The sequence below is a fragment of the Numida meleagris genome, chromosome 16, assembly GCF_002078875.1.
Source record: "Numida meleagris isolate 19003 breed g44 Domestic line chromosome 16, NumMel1.0, whole genome shotgun sequence".
Lineage (NCBI taxonomy): Eukaryota > Metazoa > Chordata > Aves > Galliformes > Numididae > Numida > Numida meleagris.
The window spans coordinates 9038321-9065833 of record NC_034424.1 but is presented as its reverse complement, the minus strand read 5'-3'; the positions used below and the strand labels follow the sequence as shown (position 1 = coordinate 9065833).

Below are 27513 nucleotides of genomic sequence, written 5' to 3'. Positions count from 1 at the left end.
CCGTTCTGAGCCCCTCGTACCCTAACAAGCACAGCTTGATCATGTATATTTGATCATTGTAAAATTTCAAAGCATCTTGATACAGCAGAGCAAGTCTTTCGATGGGATCTTTTTGTTGTTTCATAAAGTACAAATTTCACAAGATTTAGCTTTACAATTAATGGAAACGTATTACACATATATCTGATGAAGGACAAGATCATTCATTTCAGTGTTACGTATCCACAGTATTTCTATCAATGCCACATGTAAAATGCTATTCTAACATTTAGGAGAGGAAACTCTAGATGTGCCTATGGATTCAATGGACCCCAGAGTACAAATCTAAAAAGCCCTATCGCTATAAATCTTGCATTCCTGTTAAGTGTTGGCATGCACATTACACCGAGGTGTGTTAAGTTTATTTTAGTGGAAATATTGTAGTAAAACCTTTCTTTTTATATCCTCTTAAATATATGTTCATATACGTACAAAATAAATAAATATGCAAGTTCACATCTGTGCTAGCCCTCAGTCTTATCAATATCATGCAAAGAGATAATGATCCAAGTAAAAATATTTATAGTGAAAATGTCTTTGCAGAACTTTATTATTGTTTGCAATTCCACAGCCAATGTTTTTCATACAGGAATTTCAGGTTATCATTAAAATATAGCATTGATGCTACATTTGTATAGCTGCCTTTTCAGCTTATAATCATAATGTTTATTCTAACTTTCAGGGCTTATTATTTTAGACAGATATCAGTTTAATTAGCTTAAGCTGTCATACTCTAATAAATACAGACGGGTTGCCTGGTTCGGGAGGAGGAAGGTGGCTGCAGATTTCAGAAGCAGAGACAGTTAACGCTTTGTACATTATCATGTAAACAGCAAAAGGACAAAAATAATTACCTGATAAACTTTCCATTTCTGACTCTCCCCTATATGCTTTCTGACCGATTTTTCTATAGAAAATCCATTCAGATTAAGCAGGTCCTTTAAATATCTGCAGCATCTGCTGGTTCAGACACCTTCCTTTATGCAGAGTACCATTTTCATATGATAATACATGTAATATGATATAGAATGACAGAATGCATGACAGTTGCCCATAATACATAGAAAGTCACTCAAAGGACAGAAGCGACATTTGGATAATTAGCATCCATTGGGCAGTCAATCATGCGAATAGAAAAAACTGAACAAAACCCACAATGGAGTTAGAAAACAAAAGGGACCCTAGCCAGTCTCAGGATTAACTGCTCTAAAGCGATCTAAATGCTTTTGTATCTAAAGAACTGAGGCTCCCAGGGCTGCCCTGTTCCCCTCCAGATACCCAGGGAACTAATTGTGGCGATCAAAGTTAAAGCATTCTCTCTTCTTTATATGCAGCTAAATACACAGAAAAATTATTTCTCCATTCGCGTTCATTAAACTATTTTTAAGTTAAAAAACTGATGCCATGTTCTTTTGCCAAGTGAAATGAGCTACAGCATCGAGATTGTCTTGCTTTTATGGGAACATGACAGCACATTTAATTTAAAGTCTGCCTTTGTTTGACTAATATTTTTTTGTTGTTGTCCTGTCTGCTATCTCTTTCTTTTTGCACAATGAAGGCAATTTTCATTTTCTTGTGTGAGAAAAACCTGAAAACAGTCAGGAGTAACAATAATAGTAACAAAGCCAATTAACAAAACTAAGCAGGAAGGGTCTCATAATTTCTTAGTAACTATCACTTTATAAAATAAAATACTTTTTCATTCAATATATGCAGCTCAGATTATTTCCTTCCCCCAGATTAGTTGGAAGATGAGTGCAGCCTCCTTTAAAGCTCCATCTAACAGAAGAGAGAGAGAAAGAGATACAGAGAAAGCCCCAGGATGTGGAAAGTCATGAAAATACCTACCCTGGAGACAGTATTCCCATAGGATCCTTTTCATACAAATTCCAACTTGCCTAATGCCCTTAATGAATGAAATAAAGAGAGAATTCAGAAAGGCCCATGCTGATGGCTCCTGCTGGAAAGTGTGTGGTTTGAGGCATAGCTGCAGCAGTTCTGGGAGGGAATCGGCTCCGGTCCCCATCAGCCAGGCAAACAGGAATCACTGGGGCGAAATCTTCCCCTCTCACACATTTGCAATCGACTTGAAATAACATCACGACACCTTTGATAATTTATGCCTTCTTACCTTTCGTTGTCCTTTGTAATTAATATTTGTAGATCTAGATGTTTCTCCCAGCCACAGATAACAAGAAGGTGGAAGGGGTGGGGAGAGAATGTGTGCGTGTGTGTGTGCGTGAGTATGTGTGAGAGAGAGGAGGAGAGAGAGGGAAAGGGAAGGACAGAGGCTTTGGTTATGTGTTTCTGCGTGGGGAATGGTGTGTTTGTGTATTTGTCTGTATGTATATTTGGGGCTCTGTAAACCTCTGGAGATCTAAAGGCAAGACAGAAAATGAAAAGTACGATGAGCTGGATCTCTCTTGTCAGTCGTTATATGTTTTCGGCAGCAGTGACCTTCAACCCTTTTGCGCTGTGTCAGCCACAACTTGAGTCCCCTTGCCCAGCTGCTGTGCCAGCGTCAAAACGTAGAGAAGGAGAAAGGGATAGCAGAGGTAAGGAGACAGAGAGAGATTGAGATCAGAAGGGCTTTTTGCCCAGTCAAATGGGCCTCCGGTGACAAATCAATCACGGCCTGTTCAAACCAATGATGCTGCCAGTCTCCAGTTCGCCAACCCCTCCACAGCCTCCCCTGGCTCTTCCTGCCTCACTACATGACACTCAGCTGATGGCTGGGGCTCCAGTCAGAGCAGGCTGCTTTTTACAGGTTGATTTGGTCATTAGCATTGTTTCCTCTCTATCTCCCTCTTGTTCGGTCTTTCCCAACCATATATTTAGTTATCAAATATTGAAAAGTAATATCAGGAGAGGGATTGTGACACACAGAAACACTTGTACGTAAGTTCATATATTGCCTTGTTAAAAGTCACTAGATTTATTAGTTTGTTTGATTTTATACACCTAGGAGTAGATACCTGTTTTAATGGAATTAGCAGTTCTGATCAATATAGTCAGGAAAAAAGGAAGTAGTCTTCAATAGCTCCTCAGTGCACCTCCTCCTTCCCTTTATTTACTTCATGCTAGCAAAAATGATTGCAGTAATTTTTAATTTTTTTTTTCCACTGCACTCATAGGACAGGAATTGTTTTTCATTCAGCTTTTTTTTTTTTCCCCCTAGGCATTTGCTAAAAAGTGATTTTTAAATCTCTTTTAAATCTATGAGGCATATTGTTAGCTGAAACATTTGTATTGCCACTGAAATTCTGTCTTTTGAGGACTATATAGTGATGAAGTCCAAAATAAAGTAGAGCAACAAACAAAAAATTACTACTTAATCATAATAAATACTTCTTTGCATAATGGATTTCATCTGGACATTGTATAATCTTTTAAAATGTTAAAAAAAGAAACAATCATAGAAGAAGAGCACTTTAAAAGTTTAGGAAGAACAAAGTATTCTCCTGCAGGCTTTGTGATGTTAGGGATTACATTCTCTGTTTCTTTTTCTCTCCCTGATCTCCCAGCCTCTAATAGGAAGAGGAAAAATGTCAAAACAGGGTCTTAATAGAGCATATATTGCTCTTAGTCCTTGCTAACTGTAATCCCTGGAATAGAATTCTCCTACATGGGAAAAAAAAAAAGGATACTGCATGTTAAGAAGAAGTCTCTCCTTGTTTTCCCTCTCTTGTCTGTAGTGGTAGCCTCTTAGTTTAGAGATATCTCAAATGTCAAGGGTGTCAGCATATTTTTGTTAACCAATTTGCACGTTGGCCAGCCAAGAGCAACAGGCCAGTCTGACATACTACAGTGGGAAGGAATGACAATGGGGATGTGCAGAATGGAGCTGAGCTCTTCCAGGCTTTGTAAAGAGAGCTTGGGCAAGATACAGAAGCCTCAAAAATATAGTACAATATACTAAAAAATGTCTCCACTATCTCCTTTCTAATATGACTGAACTCTGAGAAACTGAAGTGCACGTAGCACATAGCAATGTGGGGTGTTGAACAGCCTGTAGCTGGAGAGTGCTTCGGTCTTTATCTTCAAAGCTGTCCTGTCAAATACAAGGTCTTTTAAACATCAGAGGGATAAAGTTTCTGATTCTGAAGGGTTCGTTTTCCTCTTGGTTCTCCTCAATCAGAAGTTAAGCCCATATGACCCCCACAGTAAGCCAGCTCCAGGATTGCTGCCCTGCTACTTGCCCCATGATTTGGGGATGCTTGTGTAGAGCAATCTTGATTTGCTCACTGTTTGTTGGGTTCAGTTTTCTTCACGTTAGCTCCTTCTTCCATCTTACATGTCTTGAGGCTTTTGCTGTGTGACAGTGAATTGAATCTTATGAACTTAAAGGCAAATCGTGACTGGGACTTGGAGAATATTAATCTGTTGCAGAAAATGCTGAAGTCTGAACATGTGAGAATTAAACTAATGAGTCTTTTCCTCATTTTAGACCCTCAGTCTCTTTTTAGCTATACCCTAATTGCAGTGTTTCCTGAAAACATAATCTGAGCACTCAAAAAAATTTAAATGCACGCCCTCATTTCATTGCTTGTACCAACCTTCTACCAACATAACACAAGAAATTAAGATGATTTACAGAATAATGTACCTTTCTCTCATCTTGCTGTCAATAAATAAGTAGTACACCAAAATCTAGTTGATTTCTAAAATGAAAATTCATTACATTTCTGGAAACTCAAACTATAAGCTCCATGCATTTTAATTAGATTGTCTGTTTTTGCATTTATTACTAATACAGTCCTCTTAACTATGATTTATTTGCTAAACAAAGTGCCATAATCCGTCACTTATTCATCTTAATTTCAGCAAAATTAAAGTAGTCGCTGTTATATTACACCTAATTGCACTTGCACTGAAAAGAACGAAGATGTTAATCAAAATAAATTGAAGATAAACAATAAAATCATTAAATCTTTGCTGCAGTAAGTGTAACTAATCAGTTTTGACTTGAAGCGACCGAACACAAATAATGAATCTGTCAGTGAAGACGCGCTCATTAAATACAGCCTAGTCCGCTAGGGTCCTGCAGGCAGCCTGTAACACACATCCCCGTGTAACCCTCTGGTGCCTCTCTGCTATTAGGTGAAAAGAAGAGAGAAAGAGGAAATTGTATATCATTTTCTGGACTGAATGTATCTATATATTGCAGTTTGATTAAGTGAAAAAGCAAATACCATAGGTATCTAGTAAACCCTGCAACCATTGTGTCAGCAACAGCAAAGGGTGATTTTATTTGGCAGCCAGCAGGTCAGAGATTAGAAAAACAAACAAATAAGCAAACAAAAACAACAGAAATTCAGAGATATGAAGGACTCCGTTTAAAAAGTTATTGGAAGTATTAGTTTCAAAGCAAGTCACTGAAGTTGGTATTATTGCATTAAATAGGTACGCGTTGCTCTAGCACAACATACTGATTATAGCCCTCTGCTATACCCGCAGAGTAGGGACAATGCTTGGATGAGCAACAGAAGCTGTTCTTATACTAATTGTCTTTCCACCATTTATCACTTCTGACCTTACTAGCTCATTACAGGCGTTGAAATGGGAACTCCAGTTATTTCCAAATCTGTTGTTACACTGGCAAGGAGTTCTGTATCTCAAGAGCCTGGTGAGATGAGCTAGAGCAATCAGTGCTTTCTACATCAGCTTCTAAATTGTTTATTTAATTAATTCAGCTTCCCCAGCAGAGTATATGTCAGTGAGCAGGTGAGCAGGAATTTACATGGAAAGAAGCAATTCTTCTTAAAATAGATTTTGTGTCTCTGATATGAGACAGTAGCTAAGTGTAAAATACAAGCAGTGGACCTGATTCTGTGGTCCTTAGTTGGGTTAATTTAGACTGAACTAGATGATTATTTTATAGGACAGCATTATTAGTTTCTAAACTGCAGATAGTGGTTTTTTTCCTGTGTGTGTGTTGTTTTTTTTTTTAATTTCCTCCCTGTGTTGTATTAGTCAAACAATATAGTTCAGCTTAAAATACTGACCAGCACAAAGGCTGTCTGCCTTGTTTTAGAATTGTAACGTATCCAATCAACATTTTACAACGCTAATTCTTTCTACTGTATTTTAAACAGCAGCCAGTCCCAATTATGTAGTGATATTCTAATAGTTAATATGCTCTAGCTCAAGCATATCAGAGAATTACACATTTTTTAGTTCACTTTTTATTATCTGTGGATAAGAAACAGGCAAGATAACTCAGTGCCCTCTGAGCAGGAGGATAACTTCAGCTCAGTTTTCTAATTCTCTTTCCATGTGTATAGTAGATGTTTGGGTCGTACCGAGGTAAGATGATCATGGTTTCACAACCTGAACTCCGGGTTAATGTGATTTGATTTCTTTGAATAATTAACATGATTTTGTTGTCGTTTGGAAAACTTCTAGCTGATGGACCTTATAGTTGGTTTCTTTTCTGCATCTTTCCAGCATTTATAAAGCTTAACTTGGAACTCTACATTCCTCAAGGCCCTCATTAGAAGGATTTATATGGGCTCTGCTAATTCAGCAAAGGTGGGTAATTTGAGAAATTAAATATTGCCTTTTTTTCACTGATAGAACCATAAGCACTTAACAGAAGTGGTAAATATTACTTTTTCTAATTTACAGAAAGGTAATAAAGACTGCAAAGTGGATGGCAGAAATAGGAATCAGGCAAGGATAAAAAATTAGCAAAAGGATGGACCTGATCTCACATTGCTTAGTCAAAAACTCCTACTGACCTCAGTAAAAATCTACCTTGAATGAAAATGATAGAGAGCTCAGTAGCCATATAGTAGCCTGTCTAAAGTTACTCTGAGAATCTTATTCCAGTTGCCTTCAGCAGATCTCTAAAAAAAAAAAATCAACCAATACAAGAGGCACTAATTGGACCCCATGTTGGGAGACTTTGCAGAGGAGCTTACAATTGAATGGGCCTTGGAAACTGAACTCCCTCTCCTATCTAGATATGGCTCCTTGAGGTCACAGTAAAAGCACACCAGGGGGTCAATGTAGAAGAAGCTTGCTTTTTCTTTACTAATGCTTTATCTTCCCTGAAGATAGAATACTTCAATATTCAGGTTTCTTGATATATAACTTTATGCTTCTTCTATATTTTATCTCCATGTTCCCTTTTTCTTTTCTTTCTTTTTTTTTTTCTTTCCATATGTAAAGAGTTTGGGACTTTGTTCAAGCAAAATATACTTTCAAAACAGAAGCATTGATCATACATGGTTATGAACCTGAATGTGCATAGTGATTACAAAAAAAGGACAAACTGCTGAAAAGGAAAGGTTCAAGCTCTCTTTAGCCCCATGCTAGCACGGTGGTTAGGTGTCTATGAAGAGCTTTCAAGAAGACAAAGTGAGATTTTAGTTTGGATAAGAGGAGGCAAGTTTGGAATGAATGAGTAGATCTGACAGTAGGCAATATAGTGAGGGCATTACATGAAAATAAGATTTAGTCGGATGGGAGAGAAGGCAGCAAAAAGATAGGTCTGCTAAATACCTTCAGAAAGTTGGGGATGTGAAGGAGAAGAAATGATAGAGATGCAACAGAAGAACCAAGGAAGGGGTCATGGAAATCAAGGACAAGATGTCAAAAATGAGAATTCAGACAACAATTCTGAATGATGAAACGCAAAAGAAGGTGAAATTGGAATAACTGGAGTAATTCTCATCTTTACCATGTAAGTCTGCACCGTATATAGACTGTTTCTTATTACTGACACATACAGACCTCCATATTGACATTCCCAGAACCACTCTTCATATTTTATAGAGGCTAATTGCTCTCCAGTCCTTTAGTAGACATACTATTTTAAACAGGTTGCATATTCTTGTTGGTAATACAGTCATTTTTTTTCGATCCCCTCTCAGTACTTATTCTCTAGTCTTAGGAGTTTTTTTTTAAATTTAATTTGTGAATGTCTTCCAGCGCATCTTCCTTTATTTTCTCTGGTTGACAAAACCTCCTCTACGTGGCCCAACAGGAGGAAGTCTGGTAGATCTATTTTGCCTAAATTTGATGTGAAATGCTAATGCAAACAATACACTTCATTCTCCGTATTCTCATTAGCTTCCTCACTTTTCTACCATACAGTCCACTGGACTTACAAAATCTCTTGCAGGCTTTCTGCTTCTTAGTACTTGAAAAAATCTTGTTTTCGTGTCAGGCTATCTGCTCCTCAAATCCTCTGTCATCCTTCTAATCTTCACTGTGCATCTTAGCCACTGTATTTTATCCCTATTGACTTCAAAACTTAAATTTCTACCTCGAGAAAAAATATAAGGTTGTCTATACTAACTTCTTGAACCTTCCTGTATCCATATCATTCATTTTTGCTTGTCAGCTTCCTTTTTTGTTTAGGATTATGCATGCCTTCTGTTACACTGTTATGGTTGCTCAAGTAGCCTCCATGCTGAGTCTAAGGATTTTAATTTCCTCACTTTTGACTTTAGGGTCTTTTTAACTAGCTTCCTCATTTTTTTTTTTGGTACAATCTCTCCCCTGAGGATGTTGAAGTTAATTATACTGTGGTCACTATTACTTAGTGGTTCAACTTTAGCTACTTTATAAACCAACTCCTGCGTATTACTTCAGGGAGGCTTTTCTTAACTTAGGTCTTTATAGCTCTACAATTAAAACAACAAAGATATATAAAAGATATACATTTCAAAACCTCTTTTTGTTTTAACATCCCACCAAAACTAACTGGGAAGTCTAGAAAAAGGCATATACTTACAGGATAATTAGTAACAAAGACCAGGGGCGCTACTGAAACACTGGTGAAATGCCACCTAGTTTTCATAAGATTACAATAAATCACATTTATTAATGATAGCTCTATTTTAGAGGCAGAAGTATTGGAGTATTGAGATATTCCCGCTATATGGTTTTAAATTATTCTGCAAAAGATTCAGAACCAGTTAGAAAAGAGTACTTCCAGCAGGACGTCACCCCCATTTCAGAGGAAGGGAAGATATCTGCAGTCTTACAAAAACTGTCTGCTGCAGTTTACTATTTAAAGTTCCTTCGTTAAATACGGAAGGGGATGTTATTTCATAGCTCATAGTACTTCCTCATTACATCTTGATGTGGTACAGTTAAAGTAATTACATAAATAAAATTGACTTTTTATGATGCATAAAATGAGGGATGAAGTTTGGAGAAGTGCACTTTGGTTTGTGTCCTGGGATTTTTTTCCCAGAGTGGAATGGAATCATAAGTGTCAGAGAACTAATCAAACTAATATCAAGAAGTAAATGAGCACTCTTATTTTTCTTAAATAACAGCTACAGTTTGGGAAGAAACCTCTCCTGTCTCATGAAGCTGCAGTCTGTCAAGAATAAAGCTGCATGTTTTACGTAATTTAATAAAAAACAGACACTAATAAATGACAATAAATAGACCAGCTCCAGGTCAGCCAGGAATCTCTAGATTTTTAAATCAAATTTGCACATAGAAGTATGAAGTTAATCTTGATTTAACATTATGTAGTCCAATTTTGGTTTGACTTCATGCTTTCTCATTGCCAAAACAACTAGCTAACATCACAGAAGTGCTATTTGATTTTTTTCATAGTAACAATTTTAAAATAATGGTTTATGACAATATGTTGTCCAGTGAAATCTTAATAAGTAGTGGGCCATCAATAGTTATCATGTTACCGTACAGTATGGCAGAAGGGATAAATAGATTCCTTGTTAGAAAGGCAGTGAAGCTGACACTGCTAGTGGTCTTTTAGTTCACGGTGATTGTTGTGATTATATTTCAAGCCTGGCTCAAAATGTTTTATTGTTATGTAAGAAGCTGTAATTATTATTGAAAACATAAAATGGACAAACGTGAAAAAAGCAGAATTTCACTACTCATGAGATGGGAAAAGCTATGGAAAATTGTACTGCTTACACCAATATTGCATACCAAGAATTTTTTATGCAACAAAATATAAAATCATGTTTTAAATAATACACATAACCAAGTTGGAAACACTGTCTTTTATAGATCCTTCCTTCCATATGTTTCTAACCACAACCTTTTATGTTGAATTAGCTACTTCTCTCCTATTCTAACACTGTGACAGACTCATCACCTAACAGTTTAGTCTCTAGGCTTTTAGAACAATAGAAGTTCAGACTTCTTAGGATAAGAGCTCAGTCAAAGAACAAACAAACAGAAGAGTTTTTTTTCATGTAGTTTTGAAAGTTTAAGGTCCACAATAATTTTCAGTATTCACGCAGTGAATATTATAGTTGTAGAATCCAGCTCCTATGACATACACCTTCAAGCACTCCACAGGAGAACTCTGACAAATTATAGAGCCTGACCTTCACTTCTAATTCAATCAGAGTCAGATATCGTGAGTAACAGAATGATGATCTACTGACAAGAGCCTTTACTGAGAAGCCTAAGTATGCTTAATTCATGGATTTCAGGAATAGTAACTGAGAAAGCTAGAGATCAGCACGTGAATACTAGTCTGCAGTCACTAACAGACGATGCCTTGTTCTGATCATTCACAGATATGAGGTCATTTCTGCAATGGAAAGAATCCAGAACAATTTCAAAGCTACAAACTGAAGCACCATGTGATCTCCCACAAAGCAGAAGTTCTTCAGAAAGCCCAGTGCTTCATGGTTTCTGTAGTTCTTCAGTTGGCCTTCAAGTTGAATTGTGTTTTTTTTATCTATATTCTGCTTTCAAAGAAATATACTGGCCAACTAGATCAATAACTCCTTGACCTGAGCTTTATCATTAGCTATAGGTATTGAGTGAAGGAGCACAGAATTTCTCAACACTCCAAAATGAAAGCTAAAGAAAAGAACAATTTTAAATAATCATTCTCTGACATCAGTTTGGAAGCTTGGATTAGTTTCCTCTCAAAAAAGAGAAAAAGGGGTAAACTGAAAGAAAACATATATAGGAATTTTGTGTTTCTTTAAAAATAATAACTAATTTTAGTCATTTTTACACCATTTTTATGGTGGCAGACTTCTGATTCTTTAATTTCTTAGGTCAACAAGATAAACACATGCTTAAAGACCCTGAAACAGAAAATATGATCAATGGTGTAAGTGATCTGAGCAATGGAAATAACAAATAGAATAAAATAGATTATCTGAACAGATAGCTCTGGTAGACAATTTGCTAGTTTTCCCGTAAAACTGATTACATTTTTTTTTTAAAATTTATTTCTCATAAGAGATTCATATGGGGGAAAATGTACTCTCTTAAGAGACAGTAGCACAAGGAAATGTTTCCCATATTTAGATCTCCTTTCACTAAAAAATGAAGAGGTCATTTCAGGTCAATCATCCTGGGCTCTTTTCTTTAAGGGAATGAGTCTCCAGCATGGCTCTTTATATTAAAGGATTTCATGGGCCTGAGTTATAGCTATTGGTATAATCACAGGTTTCAGAAATAAGAATAGTTATTTCGTATTTCTTTGTGAATGGAGAATGAAAAGGTCATTCAGTGTATAGTACTTCAAACACTTAAAAGGAAAGGTATTTTACTGCTTACTTAGCTTTTTATGTACTATATAGAAAGTACGCGTAATGTCACACTGCTATGCAGACGTAGAAGGAAAGATCCTTTTTTACTTTGTGAGAAAACTTGTGATACTTTTGCATTCCTTATTTTGGCAATGAAACCATAAGGTCTATGAAATCATGGATCACATGAAGAAGATAAACAGTCCTTCCCTGGTATTTCTAATGTAAGATTTAGTGGTGATCAAACAAAATAATTGCAGCTGATTCAATGCAAACAAATGGAGGTCTTTTTTTCACCCAGACTTCCATTAACCTATGGAAACTCCATGCCAGAAAAGGTATCAGATTTTGAACTATAGATTTAAAAGCAACAAATTCATGGAAATATAAAATCCATCCAAAGGTATTATATAAAAACAGCATTGAGAAAATTCTTGAATTTATTGGAGGCTTGGAGAGGATACTACATGCTTCCCTGTTCTTACTTCCTTCAGCAGCTGCCAGTATCCTGTGTTGGAGACAGAATGCTGAGCTAGACAGACCTTTGATTTAACTTGTCAGTTATGTTCCAACAACTTTCCTTTTTTTTCGTGTGCGTGCGTGTGTGTTTGTATTAGTTCTTATATTTTCTTTTGTATTTCCCAAAGATAAATTGCACTTTACAATTACAGACTATTATTTCTTAGCCTGTTGCGGAAAACAAGTAGATGTAACCATTTTCATCTGTATGAGTAGGTATGTATGCTGAATTACATACCCCTCTTGTTTCAGAGCATAAACCAACATCTCTGAAGGCTAACCAGCAATCCTAGCAATGCCCGATGAATCATAGTTCGGGAGCATTAGGAACAGGCTTTTTTTTCTAAAGCAACATACGTGAGCACTTCTGGAGGCTGTTTGCACATACCATGGGCCAATGACCTGATCCATAACTCATGAGGTATATTTGTTAATGACAGGAACTACAAGCTTGAGGTTGATTAAATAACTCGTGCTTCACAACGAAAAAATGTTATCTTTAACAAGATTTCTATTGGTTTACAAATGTATACAAAGATTTTCCTAACCTTCACCCACTGAGAATTATGGAAAACCATACATGCGCATTATAATCAATGTTACTCAGGTAGCAGTATTTTCTGTTTCAAGGCATAACCTTTTAGATGAAGGTATTGATCTATGAAGCCAGCATTTTATTTCTTGGCACTTCCATTGTGTGAGATGCAGCTGAGACAATTTCCCAAGTAAATCAAGATTACAGCACAATTCAGAAGGGTTGTCACTAACTGAGAAGTAGTAGTAGCTATGTTTTCATGTATTTTTATTGCTGCGGGCACCTGAGGTATTAAAATATAGGTTGGCCACATTCACCCAAATTCATCCTAGAGGGTATGGTGTAAAATCTCTATTTCTGTGGTACTGAATTAAGCTTTTCTGGTCAATCTGGAAAGCATCCTAAGGCTTTCACCAGTCTCTTAATTCCTGGATTATTTTCCTTTGCCTGAAGTTTCCCTTCTGCTTCCCTTTTGTATGCTATTAATGCTTCATCTCTTCTGGGAGGGTGATTCACAGTTAATCAGCTCATCCATTCTCAGACATTCAAAAACATTGCTCCATGGATAGGCCAGCAGGCATTGGTATAACCCTTATGTGGTTAAACCCTCTCCTTCCTTAGGGGCTCCACCATGTCTACTGCCTTGTAACTCTCATACAATTACCATCAAACCATTGGGCCAGCTGTCTGCAATCAACAGAACTAGAGAAAATGTAATTTGAGCTACCTAGTGAGAAGCTTGTATAGAAAAACATATCAGGTAAAGTGAAAAAAAAAAAAAAAGTTCTACAGTTTGGAATACAAATTAGGTAATACTAGGCAGATAGAGAGAAAAATTTCCCGCACTTGAACAGGAACACCTATGCTGGGTTTAATGATTTTATGCCACCTGTATTTATTAATTTAATTCCTCTTTATTAATTGTGAGTTTGAGGTAGATCAACCTTTTTTTTTTTTTTTTTTTGAAATGTACAAACATACTGGCTTTCAGATCAATTCTCCACACCTATTCCATAATCTGTATAACTGTAATGTTTCCAGTTCAAAAGTTTCAGCATTTGTATCACGTTATACAGGCTGAGAAACTGGTGATGAATGGGCATTTACAAAGGGCTGCTGATATAATTTCTTCCCTCAGGGTTAGGAAAATAGTCTCATTACAAATCAGTTACCTATAAAATACACATTTCAGTGAGAAATATTTAAAGGTAATTCCCAAACGCTTATTTTGAAAGCCATTTGTTCCTCATCAACCCGTACCAGTTCATCCACCAACTCCTCTGTCCTGTCCTCTCAGCCTAGTGCTTGAAATTAAATTGTTACACCTCTTAATGCTCAGGTGAGGATTGGTAGTGCTCCTTTCTTTCGTCACTCCAAATACTTCAACTTGTAACTGTAAATACATCTCCCAGGACTTTTTTGCGTAACTGTTTACCTTATCTTGTGCTTAAAACTGGAATGAGGACAGTATTTCTCCCCAGCGGGCACAGCCCCCAGCTCTGCACCCGGCCCTGGCAGCGAGCAGCCAGCCTGCAGAGCCAAGTGCAGCTCTTTCTGAAGTGAGTTTCTGATTTTTTTTATTCCTCACTGTAGATCACTTCCAACTCCAAAAGCTGGAAAATGTTGAACTACGCTAGAAATTGCCCAGGGATTCCTCAAAACCTCCTGTAAACGTTTAATAATTTGGGGGTACCTGTTTCTTCCTGTTTGCCAGCTCCAATGAGGCACGCTTCAAACTGTCTCACTCTATCTGTGCACTCTTTTCAGCAGGCTGCATTTCACCTCTCCTTCACTTCTCTCTGAGAAGCCTGCAGTCCCCGTGTGACCTTACTCGGGCACACAGCTCTTCCTAGCCACTCTCCAGCAGCTTCTGTTTCTGTGACCAGCTGCATAAGACGTGCTATGATGGTTCTGGAGGAGCACCAGCTCACAGTCCCTCTTTGTGACAACTGCGCCTTTTCTCTTAACTTTCTTGTGCGGCCCTCAGGCACCGGCCACTTCTTTCCGTCCGCGGACTACAGCGCGTTATTGCCACGCACTGCGCCATGGAGACGGTTCGCCTCCTCGCAGGGCTTTACGGTGCCGACCCTCACCTGTCCTGGGCACCAGACAAGGTCTCTAGGTCGCGGCCGTGGCACACTTGGGCCATCTCAGGGGGTGCCTGACCCGCCAGCTCCCACCGAAGGGACGTGAGTAGCAGCGACGGGCAGCACCCGAGCGTCACACTCACTTAGCCGGCTCGCGCGGGGCGCAGCGGGCGCCAGAAACTCGGCACGAGCCGCCACCCCGCCCGCCTGAGGTGAGCCGCGGGGGCGGGGCTGCTGGGCGCGCGCAGCGACCGTTACCGCCCTCCCGCCGCTGGGCGCGCGGCAGCCCGGCTCCCAGCTCCCGGCCGTTGGCCCCGCCGCACTACAGCTCCCGGCAGCCCCCGCGCCGTGACTCGGATCGGGCGACGGCGGCGCTGCCCGGGATGGAGTGAGGGGGCGAGCGGCGGAGATAGCGCGGCCCGCCGAGCTCCGGTCCCCCTGCCCCTGGCTTTCGCTGGCTCGGGCCTATGCGGCCCGCCAGAGACCATGGGATCCAGGATCAAGTGAGTGCCCCCACCCCCCGGCCCCGCTCACGAGGCCCTGAGGAAAGCGGGAGGGCTCCGGAGTGAGAAGGGGACTTCCCCGCCCTCCTCCCGGCTCCGTGTGGAGGCCGCGCGGGCGGGACCCCGGGCCAGGCCGCAGGCCTCGGGCGTGGGGCGAGAGGGACGAGGGGGCAGCAGCGGGCACAGCCCCCGGGCCGCGGTGGAAGGGCCCCGACGGAGCGGCGGGAGCGCGGCGGGAGCTGCGCGGCCCTGAGCGGAGCGGAGCGGCTTCCTGCCCGCAGCCAGCTGGCCCCGGCCCTCTGGGGGGCAGCGTGCAGGGCCCGGCGCGGCGGCAGTACGGTTGTTTTTTAGTCAGTGCAGGCCTTTAGGAGGAGTGTGGCTGCTGGAATGGGGACGTGTTAACTGTCGGCAGTGGTTACGTGTGTTTTGGGGGTGCGGTAGGGTCGAGGGTGATCAAAGCTTCATTGCCCACGTTAGTGTGCTAAAGGAAAGGGGCGGCCTGGCTGTGGCACCTCTAAGCTGCGCTGCCAAGGGAGTTTGAGGGAAGAAGGCAAAAAGTGCTGGCACTGGTTGATGTGCTAAGCCCGCAGGTCTGTGCCCTCAGTACTTTTTTTCATTTGCATAAACCAGGGTTGTGACGTAGTGGTAAGCAGTTCTGATCCCAGTTCATCCATGATGCTGTTCCAGATGAATTATGTTCGCCTGAGACTGATGGAAGTGTAATAACGCTATTGCCGAGCAGTATGCTGATGTCTGTGTGCCTGAGAAGGGGCATCCAGTCAGCCTGCGTTTCCTCGAGCAGTGTCAATGGGTGCTGCTGAGCATTTGCTTTAAATGCTTTGCGGCATTTAACACCTTGTTCTTCAGGATAACAGGGGGCTTTAACTTTTCACCTCTATTGTTCCACTTGAATATAAGACTGGAGGAGACATCGTTTGCATTGTACGCGGTGGGATGACACATCTCCGTGTTCCCAAGCTCCTAGGCTGGATAGGCTTAAGTGTGCTGGTGTTTTAAGAAAATGCAAATTAATACTGAGTGCTTGTAATAGCAGTGCTGAGGTGATGTTTGGTTCCAGAAAGAAACATGTTTATTTTTTTTTTTTTTTTCTGGGAAGGGGGGATAAGTTTTGCACTTCTTTGGAGCAGGTGTTCTCAGCTGTTGGTACGAAAAAATCAAGGTCAGGAAAACGAATTTAACTCTTCACATTCTAAGTAAAGGTAGAATTTAAAATTGTTGCCATTTTGGCAGTGGAATGAAGTGCAGTTTGTCTGCAGCTTGCCGCTGTGGATCTCGCAGCTGTCACCATTGGATTGGTCACTTCAGTATATGGTCTGAAGTTCCTTTTTATGATTGTCTTGTTTTAAACCAAGTAAAAAGGCTACTGCTCACTTAAAATGTGATTCCATTGTGTACGTATTAAATCCACAAGCTATGTTAGCCTTTTCTTGGATTTTGATTGATGCCAAGGAGTTTTGAAACCCTAGCAAAAATCCAGTAGTCAAGTTTCTTACTTCTCACTATGGCTTGGTAGTTATGAGAGATATTAAACTTCCTGGCACACGATCACTCTGATATGCTCTGCATGAAACCTAGGCATATGTGTCAGTTATATTTTGGATGGATTTATAGTAGCGAGTCATTAGAGCGAAAAATTGCTTTGAGAAAACTACCAGTAGCTGCATCAAAACAAAGTGAAAGAAATCAGGAAGTTGCTAGTAATCCTGTAAGCTTTTGACTTGTGTATAGCCACAAGCGAAAAAAAGATAACTCTGGGTTATGCTGTTGGGTTGAGCCTCGTGCTGGGGCATGTTGTACTGTTTGTGCAAGATGCTCTGTTCCAGAGAGGCTGACTAAAATAGGAATCTGCTTAGCCTGGCTGTTATCACTTCTTGGTAGCCTTCAGTGTTAAACACATTTTAAATGTGTCAGTACCAAACTCTTGAATGGAATTGCATTGCACCATAAGGAACTTGCCGTGCTCCATTCCAGAGGCAATTGTGTTTCACTGCTGAAAGAAGAGAACCCTAACATTTGTCTGAGATTTTTGCCATAAACCATGCTATATACTGAGATGTAACATTGTCTATTTAGGGAATACAAGGCAGAAAAAGTTAAAATATGGAAATAATAAGGGTTAGAGGTGTGATTTCTGAATTGGATTAGCAACTATGGACTCGTTCTAATGTATTTTTCTTGAAGAGTTGAGTAACTGTCTTGTTACAAGACTGTTAATGATCAGGTAGTGTTGACTCCTCTCTTATACCTCTTTTTTTTTTTTAAAGTAGAATGATTCTTTGTGTCATAAGAGCTATTGCGTTTTCCCACGTGTAGGAAAAATGATGCTGACAAAATTCAAATTGTGGCTTTATGTATGTGAGATGCATACTTCCATGCATACAACTTGGGAGAAGAATTTTAATTTTATTACTCATAAGTCTTTTGCACTTTGGTAACAGAAGTAATTTTGATTGTAAGTGTTGCATAAGGCTTAGTTTAAAAATATTTCAATTTAAAATCGAATTTCCTATGGATTGCTGTGATACTAAAGCTATTTATACATCAGAGAGATTTGAAATAATTCCTATGAATAGAGTTCATCACAGAAGGATTCTTTTCTCATATAACTCATTCTAAATTACTATTTATATATAAAAAATTGCACTTCCTTTTCTGATTATTTAGTTATCAAATAAATAGGGTATTTACATATGTGTATTAATTTTTTTTTAATCACATCTGTATTTTTCTCTTGATAACTGACCGTGGATCTTTAACTGTTACCTGGGGGCCATTTGGAGGCAAAACCTGTGTGCGAGTTTTGAAGTTAATAATGCTGTGGACAGTGTCAGGGATGAGGTTTCAGTACAATATGTGCATGGTATTAGATGTCTGCAGGAGAGCCTAATAATCATAAAAGGGGACTGCAAAATATACGTATTATGATGCATGTTTATGCTGTATTTGCAAAGTGTATGAAGTCTCACAGTGAGTTGTTTCCTTAATTCCACAGAAAAGTTATAAAATATTCAGAATTTAACAATGGCTTCGTTCTCATACTGAGCTGTTAGCTTGTTGAATGCAGTCTTTAATACCAAGTTTCTAACTTGGCAAAGTTACTTTAACTTAACTGTTTGTAGAAATAAGTGGATGTTTGTCATGGGATATTAAAATATAAAATTTAAAGTCTTTTGGTTTGAAAGTTTTGGCATATAGTATGTGCTCTTGCCAGCTGCATTAAGAAGTATTTTCACTAAAGAATTTAAACACAGACCCTAATATAATACTAAAAAGAAGTTTGTTATTTTATCTATTAGTTGTAAAAGTATTTGAAAATCTATAAAATTGTAATTGAGAAAACTTAGTGCTAAAAATAGATATGAACAAGCGTGGTAAGGTAAGACTGCACAGCAATATATTTTAAAGGAAAATTCATTTCTGATGTTAAGCAGATATCATATCATATAGCCATCCTGTAGTATGATTGTAGGAACGTAGCTAAGAATCTCAGTACTTGAAACAGATGATGTGCTGCAGCACCTCTAAGTAGCACGAAGAGAATTATGCAAGTTTATTCATAATGCAAAATAACAACTGATTCATTGATTTTAGTTTTCTCATAACTTACCAATGTAGTTTTCTGAAAAATGGTTACAACATGCAAATCAGATGGGAATGGGTGGAAGAATAAATTAAAATTGATTGAATCGTGAACAGTAATATTGCTCCTGAGAGGTGCTCTGTGAAACTGTGGAGTGTGATCCTATGCTACTGAAACCAATGGCAGATTTTCTCTTAATTTAAATGGGTGTAGGGCTTGGCCTAGTGTCACTTGAGTAGCACTGACGGGGTCCGTGGCATGAGTAGAAATGTTTTTTTAATCAATTTTGCTGTTGAAGTAGGATAAAGATAATAGAAGTTCTTTGAAGAATGGGCTCAACTCCTTGACATGTTTATATTTTTGGTTTGAGATGCTGAGTAAGATGAGGTTGTTCTCTTTCTTTCGTTCTTTCCTTTTGCAAGCTGGATATGTAATCACATTTAATATTATGGCCAAGAACTGGACTAAATGTTACTAAAAGCTTTTTTTTTCTTTTTCTTGGCAATGTTTCTGAATGACAGCTCTGTGACATTGTAGAATCTAGTCAAAATAATTGAGATGACATAAAGGATCTGTGCTTGATTTCTACTGGGTTTCATTTAAGTGTACTTTCCTAGTAGAATTGATGTAGTCGCTATTGCTACCAACTAATCTGACTTCAGTACATACCTGTTGCATACCTGTCGGGCAGAAAAATCTGAGGTCGTCAAATCATAAAGCAAAACAACCTTTGTTATCAAATTGTCATTGTAATGTATACATTCTTTGAGCCCTTTTAGACTGAGTAATTAAAAACTTATTTGGAAAAAAAATTTCTCAGTGCTAAATCCTTTTTTTTTGTTTCAGACAAAATCCTGAAACTACCTTTGAAGTGTATGCAGAAGTAACTTATTCAGGCGTCAGTAGCACTGGGAAAGGTAATGTTTTACACTGTAATTCTACCTATTTCTTGCCAAAAACTATTCTTAAGAACCATGCAGTGTAAAATAAGATATATTCAATATTATACTGTTCAGGATTTAAATATGTCTTACTGGTTCTGCAAACAGAATCTTCTACAGCTAGAACTAATGAGAATCTGTCTGTCCTTTTTTGTGGAGGTTCCAGACTTCCTTGTCTTTTAAAATAGAAATAACTCTTATTTCATTGAGTTGAAGAAGTAAATGCATTTTCAGGTTTGTATTTGCTGCTCACATAAGGAATGGTTAAGCTTAAACCAAAGCATACTCCAAATATTTTTCTATGGAATTTGATTTACTTACCGTTTCTCACATGCTCACAAAAGTGTTCTATATCTGTACCCAAAATTTCTGAGAAATATTCCGTGTTTATGCTAGAGAAGTCCCATAACAGCTTAAACCAGCATGTAAATATATTGGTGAATGTTTGATTAGACCTTTATTTTTGTGTAACTGGTGATGTTAATAAAATCAAGTTGAAATTCCTATCCCCAGAACTTACATCAAGATGTTGTTTTGTGAGATCAGTTTCTAGATTGTTATGAAACAGAGAGATGTCAAAAATGACTTGACAACATATATTGAAGTAATCATATACCTTTGGTTTTTTTAAGCGAAAGAATATTGTGTTTTGTATTTATGGTACAATGAACCAATAGGAAGGATTTTGATCTTTCATTGACTAGAAAGCTGCTTATCTCCTCTGTCTGTAGATAAAGATTGTAACAATCTGTGAAAGCAGAATTGCTGCAACTCTTTCCTTTAGTGCCAAAACCTCCATAGTAGTTGGAGGAACTGGAATACAGTTTTGGCTTGTTCTACTGTTGTACACCATCACAACTATTAGATGTAACTGCAGGAGCCCTTTTAATAACTAATCTTTGTTTCTGCACATCTGACCTGGATTCTAGTGCCAGAAAATCTGAACAAATTTGACCGTAAACATTACATTGTACAGTACTAGTGTCTGGGTATAATCTTCTCTTTGAAGTGTGTTTGCATCCCCCTGGAGGGATTAATTCCCTGCTGTGGGAAGGTGGGTTAAAAAGCACTGAAACTACTTTACAGGTTTTTAATTGGAGAATTTAGTATATGTCTTGTTCTATAAACCAACTGATTCTGTAGGAGTTTCAGTTGTGTTTTTAAGTTTGTTCTATTCACTTGTAAGTGCAGAATCTTCAGAAATAGTTGCCTTTACTGTGTAAAAAATAGTTTATATATTCTGAAGTTATTAATTGTCTGAATAATCTTTAAGCAATTTTTCCCACTTTTTTTAAAAACATTTAAGAGATGCCCTGTATTCTCAGAAGTTTTAGATCAGTGTATCTCCAAGTATTTTGTCCTTCTGTTCTCACCAATGTTTGCTGCTTGATTGAGTCTCTGCAGTCTTCTCCGTTGGCTAGCTATTCTATGCTGGAAAACCTGGAGTATATATCTGTATTTTACTGGAGTCAGAGGAATGTTTGTTAAATGATGAGGAACAATTACTGTTAAGAAAAGCAAAACATAAAAAATGCGTAAGGAGCAAATTGTCAGGCATGTTTAAAAACCTTTCTTCCTTTGTGTTGGATTCTGAAATTAACTAAGACAACTGTCTTTGAAGTTGGTCTAACATGATAGTACTATTGATCACTTAAAATGCATTTAATTCTTATATCAATTTTCTAATATAGTTTTGAGGAGAACGAATTGCTCCGAAGCTGTAAAAGTCCTAGTGTGGGAGGTTGTCTGGCTTCTGGGATGATAAAACATGCCTTTGTTTTGTTAATAATAGTTAAAAAGTTTGTGTAGAAAAGGATATTTTCCATGTGGCTATTAAATATCACATGCAATTAAAAGCTTTAATATATTTCATGGTTAATTTGCTTCTTGCAGAAATGGGAAATGTTGACTCCTGTTATTAACTACTGGCAGTCAATAGTAAATTCAAGTAGCTTCGTTACTTGTATAATACTTAACAACCTTACGTTAAATGTTTACTTAGTTAAAACCTTTCCAAATGGATGAGGGCATTATGCATTGTCTACCATATAGAAAATTTCATCTTAATTAGCAAAGCAGGTGACTGTAAAAGAAGAAAGATCTGTCCTGGGCTCCAGGAAAGTTATTGATAAATTGGAATATATTCCTGGAGGGCCACAAAGATGGCGAGTGAGCTGGAGGACTTGCAAGGAGAGGTTGAGAGTACTGGATTTGTTTGGCTTGGAGAAGAGACGACTTCAGGGGACCCGCACAGCAGCCTTCCATACCTATGAGAGTACTGTGATAGGCTCTCATGCCAGTGCATGGCAGGAGGACAAGAGGCAATGGCATAGGCTGAAACAAGAGATATTCTAACTGGATATCAGGAAAAACATGTTCACCATGTACGCAGTGAAGTGTTGAACACCGAGACAGGTTGTGCAGTCTCCATCCTTTGTGATTTTAAAGACTTGATTGTGTGATAGCCTGAACCTGACCTTACACCTGACCCTGCTTTGAGCAAGAGGTTGGACTGGAGATCACCTGAGGTCCCTTCCAGCCTGAATTATCATATGATTCAATTTCTAGAAATGTAAGCTCCAGAACACCCAGGAGGTGTTTTGTACTCCTAGTAAAGGCATGGAGAGTACCTCATCAAAACCATGGCAGCTGATAAATCATAAATCGTTTTCTTTGAGTCTAGACAGAGCTCTGCCAAACCACAATGAAATATGTGAACTGAGAAAGGAAATAATCGCTGGATCAGCTCAGCTGTAGGCTTTCTGGCCTTTTTTTCCCCTCTGAATTGTTTAGAAATAATTAAATATCTGTGCTCAGCATTGCTAATTTGTATGTTTCTGGTGCATGAAGTCCTCAGTATATTATATATTTCCTAACTAAGTTGCACCTAAAAGTTATGCTGATGATTTTATTTATACATTCACAGATTATCTTGTTTGGGTACTTACAGTTTTTTCCTACTTACTTCAGTCTTAACTTTTAATAAGTTTTCATGATGGGACCTGCATTTTGGTCTTCTTTTATTCTTCGGAATTATATTATTCAGTGCATAATTTAAGAGCAAAATAGATGCTTTGTATGAAATACTGTTATTTAACTGATTTTCTTTTCCCATTTTTAAATCTCATGTAAAGGAAGGGAGAATACATTCCATGAGATTATTAAGTCCGTACTTCTGGTTTAAGTTTTTGTCTTGATATCTTGTAATATTAAAAATTCAGACACTGAGTTAGTAAACTACAAGGAACTTTAATTGTTTCTGTTATAAATTATAGCTGCTGAACTTCTAGAAATTCAGTAGCATTCTATACTTTTGATATAGTGTATGCTTAGGAGTGTGATATGCTGGAACTGTATTTGCTATTTTTTGACCCTCAGCTAAAACATTTATTTTTTTTCCACCAAAACTTCTGAGATGCACAAGTAGAAAGAAATGAATACAATTTTTGGTTTAAATACCTATCTAAATAAACAAAAGCTATACTAATTACTTTCATTTTTCAAAGCACTTTCTGATCTTAAAACTGGTGCACATAATTCATCAGAAATGTGTGACAAATTTGAGGATTTTGCTGGACCTGAGCCAAAGGTTCTCTCTTGTTAGAATGGGCTGTGAGGAGAATTGGAACATAACTGTCAAACTATTGGTGCAGAAAAAGAATTTGTTAGTCTGAAGTAACAGATCAGAATAGTCTCTAAAGTATGAAAATTTGAAAGTAAATGCTCATAAGAGTAAGGCACTCCCTCTACACCCCTATCTGGGAGGACATAGCATGCTTTTGTATGGGGTTTTTGTGTTCTCGCCAAAGCAGACTTTATAAAAGTGTGTCAAAGCTGTAGCTTTACCATGTAGTGTGCCAAAAGGCCTTTCTCTCCAAGGACCTCATCTTTCATCTTTTTGTGAGCATAGCATAAATTCTTGCTGTGTGTTCAAGGAAAAAGCTAAAATGGTTTAGTACAGCTAAAGGATTTCTTTCTTTTTTTTTTTCTTTTTAAATCATGGTAAGTTAGAAGCCTAAATGTGATAGCGTGGACACCGTATAAGTGTGTTAGAGTTTAACAAATGTTCACTGGATTAGTAAAGGAAATGTAGTTTATACAACTTCTTTTATGACAGAATTTAAAAGGTCTTGCTGTAGACTCACCATGTGCTTCTTTCTTTTCTTGAAAACATACCACTAAGTTGAAAAGGGAGATGAGTCTTAGAAGGAAACTATTAACTCCGAGGGAGTTTATCATTGTTTGAGAGAAAGGATGGAATTTGCATTTGAATTGGCTCGGAGAGTAGCATGTACTACTAATCTTGTTCCTACTAGAAGCTTGTGAGTAGTTTAAGTACTTCCTTCTTTACTTTTCATGTTCTAACCTAGTGTTGTAATAGCTCTTCCCTCCTCTCCCCTCTCCTCCCCCCCCCAGTAGATCAGAAATGATATAACTGAAACTTATCGAAGTCCTTAACTCTACTGGGAGATGGCATGGTGTACTTGGGCTCTGAAAGTGTTCTACAGTTGTCACTGCGATTTCCATGATAGGACTTTTTCAGGTAGAGAGAACTAGCAGGCTTTTGCCTCTGCAAAATGCACGTACTGCTACCCCTTATCATACTCTATTTGTCGTAGGTTGTAATTTTAGGTGATACATCGGTACCTACTAAAATTGGTGTACTTTCTTGAACATAAACAAAGTTGCTTGAGTAAGGTTAAGAGTTAGTAATTCAGAAGTTTGTCAATCTTACCCGTGCACCTCTAGAGCAACCTTTATTTTGTGAAAACATTTTGTTGCTTGCAATCTTCCTGTTATGTATTGAGGAAAAGGTAACGTATAAAATAAGTTACAAAGAAAATGCAAAATACATGCTCCCTTCTGGTAAGAAGGCTTTGAGTTGAACGTGTGCCGTAACTCAGGTACTACGAGCTTTCCTATCCTACCTTTATGGTACCGTGTCAAACTTCCAAAGACGTGATTGGAAAAATAACCAAATGTAAGCATTTGGGAATGCTAATTCGACTAAGATGGTGCTTTGTTTTTCTGTTTCCATTTGATCACTTTTAAGTACCAACAAGGTGGAAGACATTCACAAAGAACCTACTAGGACTGAAGTAACCAGATCTAGTAAGTAGCACTGTCTGAACTGTTTTGTTCAAAGACAGTTCCCAATTTGAGTTTTACAATATAAATTAAATATGTAACTCAATTCACTTTATGAAACATCTTAGAATATGTCACATTGCAAGTCATCATATGTTTTACTTAAAAGATTTCTTAGGTCTGCTCTTAGCTGATAATACTAGCTTTAATAAAAAGCAAAAAGCGAACTATAATCATGAGTGTTCTTCCATTTCTGTAATTTAATTTGTGGGAAGAGATCTGTTCTTTTTGCATCATGCTGTAACTGCTTCTGTCTACAGTCTTTCCTATTTCAAGTATTTACTAGTCTGTGCTATATTGGTGCTGCTGGCGCTGTTTAACTAGAGAGAAAAATTCTGCACAGAAAGTCTTACTCACAAGACTTTAAACTCTTTTGTTGATTTTTATTTTTTTTTAAAGGAGCTTGACATCTTCATCAAGTTCACAGTGGGCCTGCTTTGTTTGCTTTCTCTTGAATGCTTGATAAGATTTTTCTTCTATTGTTTTGTGCAGCAAGGACAGAGCTGGCCATGGCTGAGGTGGTTTTTTTGTAAATCCACAATATGGTCATTGTCTGCTGCTGAATAATTGTGACTGCTTTTTGTACAACCAGAACTAAGGCTTTGGCTGTGAACAGATTCCTTCTTAGCGTGAAAAGAGACTAATCCATGTAAATACAGCCCCAAAATAAAGCTTTACAGAAAAAGGGAAAGGCTGCTAAGCAGGAGGGCAGAGGTCAGCAATTTAACCTTTAACCTAACAAATAAGAAGCATGAAAGTTCCTGAATTGGTTTACAAAGGCGAGCTCCTGTGATCTGTCAGTTTTTCTTTTCATGATAGAGTTGGGTGAGAAAACTGACTGACAGCTAGTGCCTTTTTAACTGCAGGTTGAAATTAACTGCTAAACTGAAACATTTTTAGGGAGCTTTTTTTAATGGTTTTAACAAATAATTTTCATTCACTAGCTGTATTTGCAGTTTTCCTTGAATTTATAGAGGAGTTCAAGTGGTTCTTTTTAAAGACTTCTTGTGAGACTCAATTTGGATACCAAATGCTACTGAAGCATTTGATATTTCAGCATTTGAAGCATTTAAGAATTTGACGGAGCGCTTGTTGCAATTAACTCTGTTAATGTGCCCCTTTAAGAGTAGAGCTGTTATCCCAATAACTGCAAACAGATTATACTTTGAATAGAGTCAAAAAGTTGTTGTTATGGAGGTGTTGACTTAAATTTAAGAAGTAATTTTAGCTATAATTCATACTCAGTCACAGAAATTTCCAAGGTGGTTTGTTTTTGTTTGTCCTTATTTAATCACAACAGGTAATCTCATTAAGGAGTGTTAACTTTTGCTTAAACCTTAGTGCATCTGAAATCAGCTGTTAATCTCAGTATAGATGTTTCTGTAACTTGTACAGAACAAAGAACTTTAATTAGAGTGTCATTCAGATGGAAAAGAAATAAGAAATAATGACTTTAAAGACTCCCTGTAGATTGAGTAGCAATTTTTTTTTTCCTAATGTTGTAAGCAGTGTCCACACTTAGTCTTCTGATACATGGGCCAGTAATTCTGCCCAGAGAATAAGTTTAACAGGCAAGCAAAGTAAATTTGGTGAAGCAAAAGATGATCCAGGTCCATTATTGTTACTTATTCTTTTTGTTTTAGGTACCTTCTTGAAAGACTATGTAAATTCAAAAAGAGGCCTTTTAGAGTGCCCTAGGCACTACTGACCTGCTACTCTTTGATGTGATGGGTTTTTTTTTTTGGTCATGAACAAAAAAATGTTTTTTTAATTGAAAAGAGTTAGCAAGATGAAGCTGTTGTCAAATTAGAAGTGTAAAACCAACCCAAGACTACTTTTTTTTTGGTTCAGCCATGGTTGTATGTTAAAAAACACAAAGAAAAACCCTAATCTTTTGTGGTATCAGAGAATAGCACAGTTTTCTGTATGAAATGCTACTGTGTACTGATTCGTAGTTAAGGGTCAGTGTGTGGTTCACTTTCCTGTAGTAGTGTTTGTGAATTATAGTGTTAAGATAGTTTAATCACTGTATCATATTCTGTTAATATGCTGACATACTCTACGCAATCGTCTGTGATTAAGATACATAACCTGCTCTCTGCTGAATTCCCTCGTTGGAGAGGGGAGAAGAAATGCCGTAGGATGCTCCTGACTTGTGGCTGATGAGTAAAGAGTGATTAGGCTCTGCTGTGGCCCAGCAGTTTTGGTAAATCTGCCTGTCAAAATTCCAAATGCTGACAGATCAGTTAGCACTTGTGAACATTATTTTTATGGAGGTTTTGTGGTTTTTTTTTTTTTTTTTTGTGTTTGTTTTTTTTTTTTTTAGGAAACACCTTTACGCATTGTTTCTGTTAAAGCTTATTTCACAAAAGATGGAACAAAAACCAAGAAAGCTGTACAACTGATTAAGGATGATAATCTCAGATAGAGGATTGGGAGTAAACAATTTTAATTATAATCTATTGTCCAGAATGGGTTATAATCTGAACTGTTTATTTGTTTGTACTTCCATAGGAGACTAATGTGCACACCCCTCTGCCCCCTGTTAAGTTGCTTGTGATTTTTCTAAACTTTTGTTACTGGCCACATGGAGAATAATGGTTTTTAACTTGATAGAGAAACTAGTAAGAACAAAGGATACGTAA

The 27513-nt window shown here is 37.9% G+C and overlaps 2 protein-coding genes across 5 annotated transcripts in view; one reads left to right on the top strand and one right to left on the bottom strand.

Moving 5' to 3' along the window:
• The window catches only part of LHX2 (LIM homeobox 2), a 43064-nt gene extending 28183 nt beyond the window's left edge, over positions 1-14881 (bottom strand). The window contains exon 1 of the mRNA XM_021413790.1: positions 14282-14881. The gene's annotated coding sequence lies outside the window, so the exon portion shown is untranslated. The remainder of the gene's footprint in view (positions 1-14281) is intronic.
• DENND1A (DENN domain containing 1A) overlaps positions 15008-27513 on the top strand; it is a 179572-nt gene continuing 167066 nt past the window's right edge. For 2 of the 4 annotated variants that reach the window (XM_021413768.1, XM_021413767.1), the window contains exons 1-2: positions 15012-15178; positions 19626-19696. In XM_021413768.1, the coding sequence (XP_021269443.1) occupies positions 15162-15178; positions 19626-19696 (88 nt within the window). In that variant the 5' untranslated portion in view covers positions 15012-15161. Of the gene's footprint in view, positions 15179-19625; positions 19697-27513 lie in introns of all 4 variants that reach the window. The other 2 variants (XM_021413774.1, XM_021413769.1) reach the window with 2 other exon arrangements.